At 39.6% G+C, this 17,166-nt stretch overlaps 1 protein-coding gene across 7 annotated transcripts in view; it reads right to left on the bottom strand.

Annotated features, from left to right (window-relative positions):
- Positions 1-2,831: 2,831 nt before the first annotated feature.
- Positions 2,832-17,166, bottom strand: part of BCAT1 (branched chain amino acid transaminase 1) — a 124,223-nt gene continuing 109,888 nt past the window's right edge. For all 7 annotated transcript variants that reach the window (XM_061417618.1, XM_061417616.1, XM_061417615.1 and 4 more), the window contains exon 11: positions 2,832-10,352. In XM_061417618.1, the coding sequence (XP_061273602.1) occupies positions 10,311-10,352 (42 nt within the window). In that variant the 3' untranslated portion in view covers positions 2,832-10,310. The remainder of the gene's footprint in view (positions 10,353-17,166) is intronic.

Below are 17,166 nucleotides of genomic sequence, written 5' to 3'. Positions count from 1 at the left end.
CAGGTCAAAAACACTAAGTTAACAGTATTTTATGGGGTATTTAATGACCCACCACTAAAAAAATTGTTTCCTCACTGATGCCTGAGATTTCATTGGTGATGTTTGTCTTCATTTAGTCAGTTTAGGTTGTGTAACATAACTAGTCCTGAAATTCTTAAAAAACTATTGCCAGTTCTTTATGCAATGAACAATTTTCTGAAAGCTAGGCATGCCTTAGGTTAGATACTTGAGTCAAAAGAAAATAATACAGTAAGTCCCCTATATACAAACAGGTTTCATTCCAAGAGCTCGTTTTCAAGTTCAATTTGTTCAACAAAGTTAGCCTGCTGCTGCTGCTAAGTCACTTCAGTCGTGTCAGGCTCTGTGTGACCCCATAGACGGCAGCCCACCAGGCTCCCCTGTCCCTGGGATTCTCCAGGCAAGAACACTGGAGTGGGTTGCCATTTCCTTCTGCATGAAAAGTGAAAGTGAAGTTGCTCAGTCGTGTCCGACTCTTAGCTAGTACCCAACTAACACCACTGGCTTTCTAGTACTGTACTGTAATAGGTTTATAATACTCTTCACATAAGTAATACATAAAAGAAAAACACACAAAAAAGAAAGAAAAGATTTTTAACATTACAGTGCAATACCTTGAAAGGTAGAGTAGTATAGTACAACAGCTGGCTTAGAGGGGCTGGCATCAGGTGAACAGGCAAGAAGAGTTACTGACTGGAGCAGGGAGAGGAGATGGGAGACGGTAGAGCTGAAGGGTCATCAGCAATAGGAGATGGAGGGCAAGTGGCAACTTCACTCACCCCTGACCTGATGTTGATGGAATGCACATTCACATCTGTGAAAGACTGCAACTTGAAGGTTCATATGTAGGGGACTTACTGAATAGTACATGATTTTCTTCTCTAGAAGAGGGAACCATGAGTGTTAAGAATATTGCTTATTATTGTACTAGTCAGGGTTCTATAGAGAAACAGAACCAATATACCTACCACCTATACGGTACTTATACATAATGCACGCACGCTAAGTCGTGTCCAGCTCTTTGCAACCTCCTGGACTGTAGCCTGCCAGGCTCCTCTGTCCGTGGGATCTCCCAGACAAGAATACTGGAGTGGGTTACATTCTCTTCTCCAGGGAATATTCCTGACCCAGGGATCGAACCAGCGTCACCAGTGACTCCTGCATTGGAGACTCACTGAACCATCTGGGAAGCCCTGTGTGGATTGTATCAGTTCAGTTCAGTTCAGTCACTCAATTGTGCCCGATTCTTTGAGATCCCATGGAGTGCAGCACGCCATGCTTCCCTGTCCTTCATCAACTCCTGGAGCTTGCTCAAACTTATGTCCATCAGATCAGTGATGCCATCCAACCATCTCATCCTCTGCTGTCCCCTTCTCCCACTGTGTACCATTATCAAGGATATTGATGAGAAGTGTTTAATAGATTATTGTAACTATCTTTGAAAACAAATGCAGCTCAATCTCTTTTTAACCAGTTTTGTTTAAAAATAGATATACTGCATTCAGGATACAATCAACCTGAATCCTGAAACTCTAAAGTGCTTCTGTAAGTGAATCTCATAAATTTTTCAAAAATCCTTAGTGATGAATGAAGACCTTTGAAGACAATGAACCATGGTTTCAATCAACACTGTCCCTTCTGCCTACAGACACAGTTAGAGAACAAACATACATGGAAGAGTCTATATCTTGGCTGTGGGTTTTTTGGTTGCAGGAATGTGATCCTAAGTTGTCACTATTTTAAATAAAGTCAGGCTATAATAGAATATTTCATCTGAAGATATGGTGTCAAGCAACTATGAAAGGTTTTATCTGTGGAATCAATTCTTGATTCAAAAAATATGCTTAAGATCAAACTGAATCAGTATAACAGAAAAATAATTACAAAGGCTGAAAATTCTCCCCTAATTTTTTTTTTCCTTCTGTTAGTAAACCGATGTAGAAGAGACACTTTGTACCCTGAAGGAGACTGCTGTCGCATCTGATAAATCACATAGGCTCGTGAATGTATGTCATCACCCTCAGAAATGACAGGTCTATCTTCGTGACCCTTGTGGGATTTGAGTGCTGACACTGTCAGAAAACTTGACTAATAACCTTCAGCTGGACCTTTCAAACTCTGCACTTCTTGATAAAGATCGTGATAAAGGACAATATTTTCACAGGTTCACAGGGTTGGGGGAGAAGAGGGTCACTGAGGACTTTGACACTTTTAAGTTCAGTTCACAGTACTCTGTGAGAAACCTTAAGTTTTGCCGCACTTGCAATTGTCGGGATGAGTCACAAGAAAATGAATATGTGACCCTCAGAGATACTGCATTGGCTTTATTCTCTCAAAGATACGTGCATATGAGGGCAATTATACACATCATTGCTTGACAAGAAGGACACATTGTTGACATTCTCTAAGTTTAAACTGAATGCCTTCCACTTTATATTGTGCGCTTTACGGCATGTGTTTTATCAGTGAGAGATTCATTATGACAGTGAATGGGAAGAAGCAATTCATTCCCCATATGTTCAAAATGCAAAAACAAAGGTAAATTTTGCTAAAGATGGAGCCATACCCAGGGGAAAGGACAATTCTGAAATGCTCAATCCATTTTTTAATCCACGTTTGAATATATGAGAAAATCTAGACTCTATCCAGGGGAATGTGCTCAATTCCTTCCTTCTCAATGTCATTTTGGTTTAAAAACATCATACTACGTTTACATCATGACCAAAAACCTTGGAACATCATAAAACGGTAACTAAGCATGATTATTCTGTGCATTCAATAATGCCGATTTCAAGAGACTACGCAAAGAGGAATCCTTGAAATTGCTTTATTGTTGACAAAAACAGTGTATAATTAAAGATTTGATGAGGAACCTGCAAACAATAAAGAATGTGACTATTGCCAGCAAAATACAATTATTCCAAGTCCTTTAGACATTACAAATATAGTTCTTTCACACCAGATGGTTCACATGTAACAAAGCCATTTTAGAATGCTTAACTGTGCTTTGACAAAACCTTTGAAGAATGAGGTAGTTTCCTTTACCCACCGTATCTTCCACATTGCCATTATTACCATTTTAGTGAGCTTAAACCCTTTTAACATGACCGTTAAATAATGATTCGTAAGAGCCAAGCCTTATTTACAAAGTATTTCTTTCTACTTGATTATTCTTAAAGAGAATTTCAAGAATCACTTCATAACTGGAAAATTTTGAGACAAGCAATGGTGGGAGCTTTTTCTTTACAATCAGACTTAGATGCAAGAGAATAAGTTCTAAAAATCCCATAGTTAAGCTGGTATCCTCCCATTTCTATCCATACAGGCTGATTTTAAAACTATGTCCACACAAAAAACCAAAACACTACTTCCTCACACTCCGATTTTCTCTCAGCCATCAGGCAAGCACAAATTCTTCAGAATAGGGAGTTAGGTTCCATGTGTAGGCTGATTGGGCGATTCGTGGGGTCATTCATTCTTATTCATCAATAGGAGACCATCTGCATAATTTATGAATGCATACAAATTAGCTAGCTTATTTAAAGACTTCATTCAAAATCTACTTACAGCCATACTCTTGAGAGAATACTAACACTCTTCAAAAACTTATCAATGAAGTAGAATTTGAGGCAGGTATTTGCAATCCTTTCTCGACCCTGAGAATGACTTTAACAACCACTATGAAATTAGCTTGAGGACATCACGGCATGTTGTACAGTTTAGTTAAAAACAAAATGATAATATTCAACTATTTTCCAAGTCAGTTAACCTTCAACAAGGAAAGGGGAGATGGTGGCAAATAGTATTCCCAAGGGGAAAAAGAAGGTGTGATTTACTCCAAGCTACGTATTTGTCTCAAGATGATTCACAAATCTTAAAACAGTTGAAGAAAAGACATAATAGACCTTATAGATATGCAATTATGAACTCTTGACCAAATTGGTAGTAATTCGAAGTGGTTCCCATGGAACATGAATGTCAGATTCCCATGTAACATGACCTCAAGGTCATGGTAAAATTCTAGTATCTGATAAGCTGACCACTATATTTAGTTATCTCCTAGCTGGCAATGTTCTTACTTGGCACCTATATTGAAAGCTGGAGATCCCTATGGCTGGCACAAGAAAAGAAAAGCTGTTTTGGACAGCACAGACCCAAGTTTGAGATTTTCCTTTCTTTCTCTACAACCAGTTGTTCTTCCTCTAATATCTCTAACTAAAATTGTCTCCAGTGATGGGTAACAAGGAATCTAGCCATTGCAATAGTGAGCTTGAGGAGAAACCTGTCAGTGAAAATACATTTAAATTCATTCCCATATCAAAGTTCACAACTTTTATCATCCCAACAGTGGATTCCATAGGTAAACATGATGTAACTCAAGTTTTAGACCTTATTAATTGGGCCTACTGTGGTATGAAAAATATACTTACTTACCTGAAACTTCAATACTTGAATCCAGCAGTCATTTGCTAAGACTGAACTTCATGCCTTTATCATTCACTAAAGCAAATATATTTACATGTATCTGGATTTTTTACTCCAAACTCTTCTATATTCTATTGTTTCATTATCATATCCTCAGATGAATATCTGGCATATATGCTGAAGATGGAAAATAAATCACTTTATTCTATCTTTCATTTTTTAATTTTTTTTGTCTGTACAACTTTCAGGATCTTAGCTTCCTAACCAAGGACCAAACTCCAGCCCCTGCACCAAGTTCAAACCACTGGAAAACCAGGGAATTCCCTACCTTTGTGTTTTTAAAACAGCTTTCTGGAAATGATTTTTTTTTGTAACAAAAAAAATCTCTTTGCAATATTTTAAATGGCCTTTCTTTTAAAACCTCAAGCTGTGAAAAACTGTTAAGTTTTCCACCTGCTATTTTCTGAGTAGCTGTAACCCATCATTTTCAAGCTAAGTCTAAACAGTTTGATTTATAATTGACATTTTCCAGAAAAACTCACTCTAGAAACATTTTGTTTATTTCAATAATACCTGACTTTGAGTTTAAGAAGATCAGCAAGGATGCTGTACTTTGAAGTGTTCTTTTGTTAGATGTACCACAACAGCTTAACATTGTTCCAAAGGAATGCAGTTAACAAATATACCAAGTTGGTACAACAATTATACCAATATGCGGTGTACAGATTTGTGTATGTGCTCAGTCGCATCCGACTCTTTGAGAGCCCACAGACTCTGGCCCACCAGGCTTCTCTGTCCATGGTATTTTCCAGGCAAGAATATTGGAGTGGGTTGCCATTTCGTACTCCAGGGGATCTTCCACCCAAGGATCAAACTCTTGGCAGATTCTTGAGCCACCTGGATAGCTCAGTAGGCAGTAAACCAGGAGGTAATTTCTACCGGTAACTCCTAAGTACTAATCTACTGAGCAGTTTCCCATGAGAGGAAAGAAAGGAATGGAAAAATAGGACATATTTCTTCTAAAAATGAAATGAAAATGTTCATTGTGATTTCTTGATAACAGATGTGCTCTGGCCTTTGCTTCATTATCTAACTGTATTATTAATAACTACTACTTTTATACCTAAAACTTTAAATAGCAGAGTACAAATGCCATGAGGGTAATGTCTATATACTACTTATTTTCTAATCCCTAGTGTGAGTTGTTAGGCACATTAATCATCAAATGAACTCATCATCAAATTAACTATAAGCTTTTGTGATCTTAATCAGTCAATATGTTAAGCTTATTGAAAGACTGACTCCTTTTGTGGGGAGGCATTTAGAAAACAGACACCTGAACAAATTCTACCTGTGGCAAAACAAAATGATAGGTGTTATTGTCGTTGTTTAGTCACTAAGTCGTGTCCAGTTCTTTGTGACTCCATGGACTGTAGCCCTCCAGTCTCCTCTGTCCATGGGGTTTCCCAGGCAAGAATACTGTAGTGGGCTGACACTTCCTTCTCCTGTGTCAAGGATCTTGCCGATTCAAGGATCGAACCAGCGTCTCCTGCACTGGAAGAATTCTTCACTGCTGAGCCACCGGGGAAGCCGGATAGGTGTTATATCTATTAAAATTACTTGCCAGGATTACTCTCTATAACTTAGTTCACATAGCCACAGAAGAAACCCACATTCCAGGAATACCAGGGATCCTCCTTATAATGTTTCGCTGTGCTGTGTGCTGTGCTTAGTCACTCAGTCACGTCTGACTCTTTGGACCCTATAGAGTATAGGCCCCAGGCTCTTTTGTCCATGGGGATTCTCCAGGCAAAAATAATGAAGTGAGTTGCCATGCTCTCCTCCAGGGGATCTTCCCAACCCAAGGACTGAACCCAGGTCTCCCTCATTGCAGGCAGATTCTTTACCACCTGAGCCACCAGGGTAGCCCAAGAATACTGGAGTGGGTAGCCTATCCCTTCTCCAGGGGATCTTTCCAACCCAGGAATTGAACCAGGGTCTCGTGCATTGCAGATGGATTCTTTACCAGCTGAGCTATCAGGGAAGCCCAATGTTTCTCTAATCCCTGTCTAAGCTTTAGTGCACCCCACGAATATTTATTGCTCTCAATATTATAAAAACTATCACTCACTGAAAGTAAACAAACATTGTTTTCTGCTTAAAATATTCTTTTCCCAATCATAAGGGTAAACTGAACATATAATTTTAAAAAGGAACTTTTTAAGGAAAAAGAATACAGTGATTGAGTGGGAATGGGGAAAATAAATAAGCTTATGGCAGCAACTGATTTTATAGCACAAATTCCTTAAAACAGAGCTGAAACTGCAGCTTTAATAAAAGGTCCCTACAATTCTTTTGACCAAGATATATTCATTAATTGCCTTCAAGTGGGCACCCAATGGGAAGAGCTGACTTGGAAAAAAACCCTGGTGCTGGGAAAAATTGAAGGGAAAAGGAGAAGGGGGCAGCAGAAGATGACACGGTTAGATAGACAGCATCACCAATCAATGGACATGAACTGGAGCAAACTCTGGGAGATAGCAGAAGACAGAGGAATCTGGCATGCTGCAGTCCTTGGGGTCACAGAGAGTTGAACATGACTGAGAGACTGAACAAGTGCCCCAAAGTGCTCTGATTTGAGGAAAGCCAGACTCCAATAGTTTGGCCACCTGATGCAAAGAACTGACTCATTGGAAAAGACCCTGATCCTGGGAAAGATTGAAGGCAGGAGGAGAAGGGGACGACAGAGGATGAGATGGTTGGATGGCATCACTGACTTGATGGACATGAGTTTGAGCAAGTTCTGGCAGTTGGTAATGGACAGGGAAGCCTGGCGTGCTGCAGTCCATGGGATCACAAAGAGTTGGACACTACTGAGTGACTGATCTGAACTGAACTGAGACCACTTGTTTGGGTACAACTGTATCAAGCAACAAAATTGATATGATGAAGAATTCTCATCCAGGGTATATAACATAAGCTTCTCAGATCTTCAGAAGGCTGACACTGCCAAGTCATATAATCAATGTGACACTGCACTTTCTTGTAGCTACTGCAGATCTTTTTTTCCTCCCCAGTGACAACCTTTTAAGAAAAGAATAAAGGGGGTTTACTAGGTAGGAAAAAAAAAAGTGATTCTCGAACAATGTTTCCCAGGCATTTATTCCTTTTTCCCTTTTATTTTTCCACTGTACTTTTGGAAGAAAAGGTTTTATTATGAGCGTATTCATTCCTGCAAGTTCTGGGAAACATAGTACCTGTCCCTGAAATGGACTCGTCTTTTGGTGTATCGTGAGCTGAATCCTTGATAAATGACTGCAACAGAGAAATTCCTAAAAGCAAACAGCTTTAGGAAATGCTCTGGTTATTTCTAATGCCTGAACACTTTGTTTTAAGATCTTGGTTTCCACTGATTTTGTTTTGAAAAAGGCTGACAAACTCGGTCTGAAATGTAAAAATGGGGGAAAAAAAATGGAAGGAAGAGAACATGCAAAATAAGCTAATCATTATCATTTTAAGTGCCACCAGTTCTGTTTATAATCATGCACATGTGAACTGCTGAATCTCATTTGATCAACCCAATTAAACATTAAATAATTGCAGCCAATTATGCAAATATCAGCAACAATATTAATTTGTTGATCTTTTTGAGCAGATTAGCCTCACATGTTCCTAATGCTAGACTATCTTACGCCTTAAATGATCAATTAGTGTTACGATAACTAAGTCTTGAAGAATGGATAATTGCCTAGTTATAATGTGCCACTCTTGCTGTATTAATCCACTGCAATTAAACAAACAGTGCACAAGGAAAAAAGATGTGCAGATGTTCCTTTTAAATCTATTTAACAAGTTAGTGTCAAGGTCAATTTCCTGTCTTATTACTTAAATGAGAATGGCAGATTGTGTTCGCCGTTTTAGGAGACTTGGTTCCTTTAAATGTATATCCTTCGTCTTCACGAAGTCTGGTTTTTAAGGGCTTAAAATGCTCTTAAGGTTTGATGAAAGAAATCACACAGACATAATGTCAAGACATATTGTTCTCCAACTTTTACAAGGAACATGTCTAGCCATACTAAATTTAGAGATGCAAAGTGTAAAATGTATTTGTGGCAAACAAATGACTTCCATTTTTCATAGGAATGTTGAGTCTGGTTATTATGTGCTACTTGACAGGTTAGAATTACCTTAGGTCACTTCTAGACTACAATATTGAAAGTGAGGTCACAAGGTTTAGCAAAGGCAAACGCATACCCTTAGAATGCTACTTGGTGAACAGTGTGCAGGCAGGACAGTTAAAGCATGTCAGACCTGAAAAGAACAGACTCTCCCAAGACTTCAGATTGCCAATTAAGAGCCCCCTAAAAAAGATATTTTTACCATTCCTTTTCATCTTCTACTTTCCTCATTTTCATTTTACCATTCCTATCTAAAAAGACCCTATGGCCAAAAGTCTTGGAAAAGAATCAAAGCCCCATTTGCTATGTGCTGCTAAATGCCTTAAGGAAATTTTTCCAGCACGTCAAACTTTTAGAATTTTTTTCCTTGCTCTGAAAAGAGAATGAAATATGATCAGCAAGATGAAAGTTATTAGGACTGAAGGAAACCAAAATAAAACGTCTGAGAGTTGACCTTCCAAGGGTAAATGTTTTCTATCAAGATTTGACTTTCCCCTAGATAAACCAGGACACTACAATTTTAACTCACAGCTCCCAAACAAGGAAAATACCATCTATAATCGCTCTCCCTATACCCTAACCATGTGCTTATCCAATCCCCATTCAACAGGAAAGAGCACCTATAAACCCAGAGTATAAAATCCAGAGTATATTCCTCTTTGCTTTCTACCAAAAAACTAAATATGATTTATTTTGTATTTAACACTTTAACATTTATGTATTCGACATATAACATATAACATGTCATTTCCATTTGGTTGATATGATATCACCATCTTTTTAGAATTATTACTTTAATTCCCAGACACTCTTCAAATAAGAAATCATTCCTCCAACAAACTACAATCAGAGTATCTCTATGACTTGGCAGTCCATGGAAATTAAAGACAACATGAGGTAAATATAGACAGTCAGAATCAATCACAAATTCTAGTGAAGAGGTTTCATAATATAGAAACAAAGAAGGTATACTTCTATAGAAGCTAAATGTTCATTCATTCCTTACTATGGGCCAGGCTGGGGGATGCAAAGATCTATAAGGCACAAGACCCTCAGTCCTGTAGTGAAGCCTGCCCACGAATTACAGCACAATCTGGAGACAGCAGGGGTGGTCTTGTTGATGTACCAGTGGAGCCTGGTGCCAACTGTGATATCAGGAAGGAGGAGAGATTCTCCCTAAGAGGACTTAGGGGACCTGGAAAGAAATGTAAGGGAAAGAAATCCAGTTTCTCTAAGTCTTGATTTATAAACAACAACAACAACACACTTTTCTGAGAATGGAGATGTGGCCCGGGAAATGGTACCTATGAAATGTACTCAGATCAGCTTTCAAACACAAAGACACTCATTGGTTGAGAAGCAGAACATAACTTATGCTAAAGAATAAACATTTTTTTAAAAAAAATCTGAGTGAAGCCCTAAGGGAGGCACTAAGATTATGGAGGAAAATTCTACAATTCTATGGCTTCCATAATCAACTCTCTAGAGAAGGTAAGGAAAACTTCTAGGAGCAAGTTTAGAAACGATCATTGGACGATTGTGATTCGTCTTCTCTGGCATGAGGAAACAATCGCCCTGGTAACGCAGATATTATGAACAACAGCACAACTAAAATCAGGTAGCCAAAGACATTTCCCATAATTCAAATGCACAGTCTGTCCCAAGTGCACACGTCCCGTTCCTGTCCATTCAGGCTACTGTGATTGTCCAGTCGCTCTCTTCTCTTCCGTACTGTAAGAAAAGCAAGAAGACAGGTTTCAGTGTAAAAGCTAACAGCACAGGAACAGCTTATAAATAAACTTAATGATATAACCAACGTTGAACAAACGGTTCATTTCTGTTTTGTACATTAAAAGCAGGTTCATATTGAAAATAAGACTATGTATAAAGAAACAGTCAAATACCTGGGAAGAATCATAGATTGTATAATTATTGTTGAGCTCAAATTTAGAGCTGGTATAGGTTCCTTACATATGCCTTTTCATTGCTATTCTGTATTTAGTTTCTCAGATCATGTCCCGTTTTCGCTTGACTCGCCTCTTTAGTACTAATATAACTTCAGTTGAAATGAATACAAAACATTAGAATTCCTGAATTGGAAAGAACATTACAAATCATCTAGGCTGCAGGGAATGAGCCAAATAAGTGTGGCTCTGGATTTAACTTCAGAGCAGTTCTACTTCTATTTGTTTCGTATACTGGGATTCCACGAAAGGTCTCTTTTGCAGAAAGTTCTAAGGCTTAAAAAAATCAAGTGTGAAGAGCAATAAACTTTTAAGTCCAGCTTCTCATTTAAGGACACTAACGCTCTAGCAAACTCTGTTTTTAAAATTTTCTTTTATTGAAGTATAGTTGATTTACAATGTAATGTTAATTTCAGCTATGCATACATATACATGTATGAGTGTATATATATACGTACACATACATGTCTATATATACATGTTGTTGTTCAGTTGCTAAGTCATATTCTACTCTTTGCGACCCCCACTGACTGCAGCACTCCAGGTTTCCCTGTCCTTCACTACCTCCTGGAGTTGGCTCAAACTCACGTCCATTGACACGGTGATGCCATCCGACCATCTCCTCCTGTCGCCCCCTTCTCCTCACAGTCTTTTCCAGTGAATTGGTTCTTTGCATCAGGAGGCCAAAGTACTGGAGCTTCAGCTTTAGCCTCAGCCCTTCATATATATATATATATATATATATACACACACAATAGATATATATTCATTGGAAGGGCCTATATATATATAGGCTTCCCTGGTAGCTTAGGTGGTAAAGAATCTGCTTGCAATGTAGGAGACCCTGGTTTGATTCCTGGGTCAGGAAGTTCCCCTAGAGAAGGGATAGGCTACCCACTCCAGTAGTCTTGGGCTTCCCAGGTGGCTCAGAAGGTAAAGTATCTGCCTTCGATGCTGGAGACCTGATTCGATCCTTGGGTTGTGAAGATCCTCTGGAGGAGGGCATGGCAACCAACTCCAGTATTCTTGCCTGGAGAATCCCATGGACAGAGGAGCCTGGCAGGCTACAGTCCACGGAGTTGCAAAGAGTCAGACATGACTGAACAACTAAGCGTTGTATTGCTGCTGCTGCTGCTGCTGCTAAATCGCTTCAGTCGTGTCCGACTCTGTGCGACCCCATAGACGGCAGCCCATCAGGCTCCCCCATCCCTGGGATTCTCCAGGCAAGAACACTGGAGTGGGTTGCCATTTCCTTCTCCAATGCATGAAAGTGAAAAGTGAAAGTGAAGTCGCTCAGTCGTGTCCGACTCTTTGCGACCCCATGGACTGCAGCCTACCAGGCTCCTCCGTCCATGGGATTTTCCAGGCAAGAGTACTGGAGTGGGTGCCATCGCCTTCTCCGAAGCATTGTACAGCACCTATATATATATATGCTTCCATATTCTTTTCCATTATGGTTTATCACAGAATACTGCATACATTTACCTGTCCTATACAATAGGTTTTGTTGTTTATACATTTTCTATATAGTTTCCTTCTGCTAATCCCAAGTTGGGATGGATCCCAATCCATCCCTCCCCCACTCCCATCCCCCTTGGCAACCATAAGTCTGTTCTCTTCTAGGAAACTCTTAACTACAGCCCAGTTCTGTCTCTGTGCAATGCTATTTCTCCTCCATCACACTGTCCATGTCCTGGGTGCCTCTTAATGGAGCTTTAAAGACTTCAGAGAACAGAATCTATCACATTGGTAAAAATACTAGAAGCTAAGAATGGGTTCCCCTACAACCTTCTGCTTTACATGAAAAGGAGAATGAAGGAAGCCAGTGTCACTAAGTGACTTACTTAATCCACATCAGAAAGTGTTGCCTACAGAGTATGGCCTCCCACTGTTCACACTGTTGATTTCATAATGAATTCCAGACAAAACATTCCCAAATTCTGCCTGATTTATATATAGAGAGAAATACACGTTTTATTTTTCCTATTTGAATCTCCAGTAATACATTAGACACTTTAGCCATTAATAATAATTGAGTATCAGCCTACTGATATTTTGTATGCTAAGTGGGTTTCCACATTTCCTATTGGGTATGTGTGTGTTTGCATACTAAGTCGCTTCAGTTGTGTCCAACTCTTTACGACCCTATGGACTGTAGTCTGCCAGCTTCCTCTGTCCTTGGGATTCTCCAGGCAAGAATACTGGAGTGGGTTGCCATTTCCTTCTCCAGGCGATCTTCCAGAACCAGGAATCAAACCCGCATCTCTTGTGTCTCCTGTACTGGCAGCTGGGTTCTTTACCACTAGCGCCATCTGGGAAGCCCTATTGACATTTTAGCAGATCTACAAACTTACGATTCATGACTATAATTTCATCATGAATCTCACCAGTTAAAATGAATTTGCTTTCAGTTACTCATTTTAGTTTTATCAACAGTCAAGATCAGTTTTGAATACAATGACAGTCATAGGCCGTGTAATTCTATGAACCTACAGAATATGTATTAAGGTTTTTCTCTCTTGTCCTGCAACTCATGCTTTCATGTAAAATCATAGCATCTTGAGATGTTATTCAAGGGATGTGATAATACAGCTAATTCATAGTATCTAGACCTAGGTGATTATCACCTTTCATTTCAATGATGAATAATGTACTTTTAATTTTCCAAGGTGAAATAATTCAAAGTAGAGATGACAGATTTTAGCAGGAATAGAAATATGCTACCTTTAAAAGGTATCCAGAGAAGGCAGGGAAAGAAAACACTTGTCTGCATGGACCAGGCTGTCCTTATACTGCGGTCAGTGCTTTTAACGGGCTTCCCTGGTGGCACGGTGGTAAAAGAATCTGCCTGCCAATGCAGGAGACGAGGATTTGATCCCTGAGTCGAGAATATCCCCTGGAGGAGGAAATGGCAACTCCAACATTCTTGCCTGGGAAATCCCATGGAGAGGAGCCTGGCAGGCTACAGTCCATAAGGTTGCAAAGAGTCGGACATGACTTAGTGACTAAACAACAAAAATGCATCCCTAACACTACCATAGCGACAGCCTTTAATGTTTGCAGTGCAGTAAATCAAATCCAGCCTGTGGGATGGTACTTTGAGTCCATGTGGAAGGCTCAGTGTGATGTGCAGAATTTTTCAACTTTTCATCAATTCCAATTAGAACACTGAACTAAAACGTGACTAATAATGACAATCTTATTACTTACATTCAATGCACATTTGGCAAAATTTTACAAGGCCTTCGCTAAAACGTGCCTTTTACATTTGGCAGAAAATTCTAAAACATAAAAGGCCACACTGCAAGTTAGGCACTTAACTCTCAACAAGGCCAATAAAAATAGAACCAGTGCTGAAGTTAACACTTCATCATCCTGGTTGTAGGTAATATTCAATGGCCATGCAAAGCTCTGTGATCTGAAAACAAGGGGTGAAGTGTGAATTAGGGAACAAGGAGGGGCTGGGAAGCTGGGCAAGGTACTGTAGCATCAAGGCAATCTAGGATGTTCACCAAGTCTGCACACACACACAGAATAGCTCAGGATTTCTCCAGGGAAAGAATGGTTATTTATTCTCACAAAGCTGCAGCAGAGATTTTTAAAATTCTATCTGGTGATGGGCTATCAATACAGATGACACTTTGACCCCACTCATCTTCCCTTATTTTAAACTACTGAAGATGTCCACCTCTGGGTCTTGACAATCACTCCTCCCACTTTCTGAAATGGCAGTAGCAGTCCTGCTAACTACTCAAACATGCTACCCTGGTATTTATGACCTGGGCTGCAGCTTTTATCTGATCTTGACAGCAGTTTCGATGTATATCTCACTTTGAAAAAAATCTAAATCAGATTCTCTTAAGTTTTTTTTTTCTTTTTGTAAAATAATTTGACATTTTTATCTCTTCTCAGAATGTGTTAATACACAAGGGCAACATGTTTCTATTCTTTAGTACTTGCTTGGTGTGACACTCACCCAATCATTCCTTTCTCAACATTACTAAGGTTCTTGCCTGGTGGTCCAGTGATGAAGAATCTGCCTTCCAATGGCGGGGACGTGGGTCCAATCCCTGATCAGGGATTTAAGATCCCACAAGCCACAGGGCAACTAAACTCACACAACACAACTAGACAAGCCCACGTGCTGCAATTACTGAGGCCGCGTGCCGCAAGAGAAGCCTGCAGGCACCACAGCCAGAGGAAGTCACAGCCAAAAATGAATTAATTAAAACAAATTTTAATTCACAAATTAATCTTAAAAATTGAAGAATATAGTACAAAGAGAAAATGTTAGCAGGAGTCAGGGTAAAAAAATTAAAAAAAAAAAAAAAAAGAAACATTACTAAGTATGTACTATGGCACAGACGCTGTGAGAATATTGGAGTTACAGAAAGAGAATAAAATAACACCCACACTCAAACAACCATGGAACAAAGGCAAGTGTATGACTAATCAGAACGTACTTTAAAACTTCTAAGTGATCCTCCAGGGGCTATGGAAAATGGGGAAGAAGCAGCAGTTAAGTGGGTGAATGTTACGTTTGTACTAAGGAAAGGGGATGTTATTCTAGAGATTTAAAAGATTCTTCAAGGAGATGCATCTTGAAGAAACAACCAACATCTTATCAAACAGGCCAACTAGAAGATACAGGAAGGCAGGAAGGAAGCAAATAGAGCAGAGCATATTGGAGGACAGAGAAGACCTTCATATGGCAGAAGCAAAGGTGAGTATGATGGTCAGAGGAACAGCAAAGAGCAAAGGGAGAGTGAGGGGTATGGACAGCATGGTGATGTTCTCCAAGTTCAAGCCTGGTTAAGGATGAACACAGAAGTGCTTTTTTTTGTTATACTGCTGCTGCTGCTGCTGCTGCTGCTGCTGCTGCTGAGTCACTTCAGTCATGTCTGACTCTGGGCGACCCCGTAGATGGCAGCCCACCAGGCTCCCCCGTCCCTGGGATTCTCCAGGCAAGAACACTGGAGTGGGTTGCCATTTCCTTCTCCAATGCATGAAAGTGAAAAGTGAAAGTGAAGTCACTCAGTCGTGTCTGACTCTTCGCAACCCCATGGACTGCAGCCTACCAGGCTCCTCCGTCCATGGGATTTTCCAGGCAAGAGTACTGGAGTGGACTGCCATCAACAATAAAAACAGCAGCTGTAGTTCTACCACTTAATGAGAGCCTGTCATGTGCCAGTATTAAAAAAAAAATAAAAAGAAGAAGGGACTTCCCTGTTGGTCCTGCGGTTAAGAATCCACACAATGGTTCAATCCTTGGTCAGGGAACTAAGATCCTACACAAGAAGCAACTAAGCCCACAAGCGACAACTAGAGAGTCCACGTGCAATGAAAGGATCCCGAATGACAATGAAGATCCCATGTGCCACAGCTAAGACCAAACACAGCCAAACAAATAAATATTAAAAAAAAAAAAAGTCACAAAATCAGTCTGCATTCACTGATTTACAAAATTGGAAAAGAAAAAAGGGGAAAACTCTAAAACCTTGTCATTTGAAAAGTTTTCCCCCAAGAGGTAATTTGTACGGCATTAAGACCAAGGGAACTATGTCTAATTAGGCATTTGGGATGAACGCTCAGCCTCAGAGATTCTTGCTCATATACAGAAATATACAAGTTAAATGAAAATCAGATCTGTGGTTAAGAAGGAATTCTACCCCCCCAGAGAAAGAACTGGCAAGAACCTTGAGGATTCTTTGGTTGCTATTGCACTCCTTTTCAATTTCAGAGCACTTGGGAGGAAACATCATGTTTCCATGTAACGTCAAAGAGATCAAATGTAAAACATGGTGCAATTCTATGCTTTTTCCTCAGTAATTACTTAAATTATTTTTCTTGGAGAGAAACAGACAATTTAGTAGCTTGGCTGACAGCATCAATTTGCCATCTTGTAAGAGAATAATTTTGAAACTGTAGGTTTCATGCCCAGAGGCACAAAATAATTGAAGAAGAAAAGAGGTGGTCTTAGATTCCAAAGGGATGGTCCTGGGTTACTTAACAATTTGGAGGAGATATGGTGCTTGGTTTGTGGTTTAATTCAGAATCTCATGTATCCCTGCATTTCCCAGGTGGCTCAAGTGGTAAAGAACCTGCCTGCCAGGAGAAGCAATAGACAAAGATTCGATCCTTGGGTCAGGAAGATCCCCTGGAGGAGGGCATGGCAATCCACAGTATTCTTGCCTAGAAAACTCCATGGACAGAGGAGCCTGTCAGGCTATAGTCCATGGGGTCGCAAAGAGTTGGACATGACTGATCACATGCATGCTTGCATCCCTTTGTTTCTTTGTTCAGTACAGAGCCCTTGAACATATCATTAGTTTTTTAGTGTTATTACCATTATACTTGACTACCTACGGTAAAAAGAGAAATTACTAACTTCTCAGCCAAGTTATAAAGAGAATACATACAGGTAAGAGAAAAATGTTCTATTTCTCCTCCTTTTCTACGTCATATGTAACTTTTATTTTTAAACCTTTTGATATGGTCTCAAATTTAAATTGAATAAATCTGTCCTTCTATACCAGTTTGCTCTGACTTCTCCAATTTCCTGGTCACTTTTCTCACTACTC

The sequence above is a fragment of the Bos javanicus genome, chromosome 5, assembly GCF_032452875.1.
Source record: "Bos javanicus breed banteng chromosome 5, ARS-OSU_banteng_1.0, whole genome shotgun sequence".
NCBI lineage: Eukaryota > Metazoa > Chordata > Mammalia > Artiodactyla > Bovidae > Bos > Bos javanicus.
This window is presented reverse-complemented; position numbering and strand designations above follow the sequence as displayed.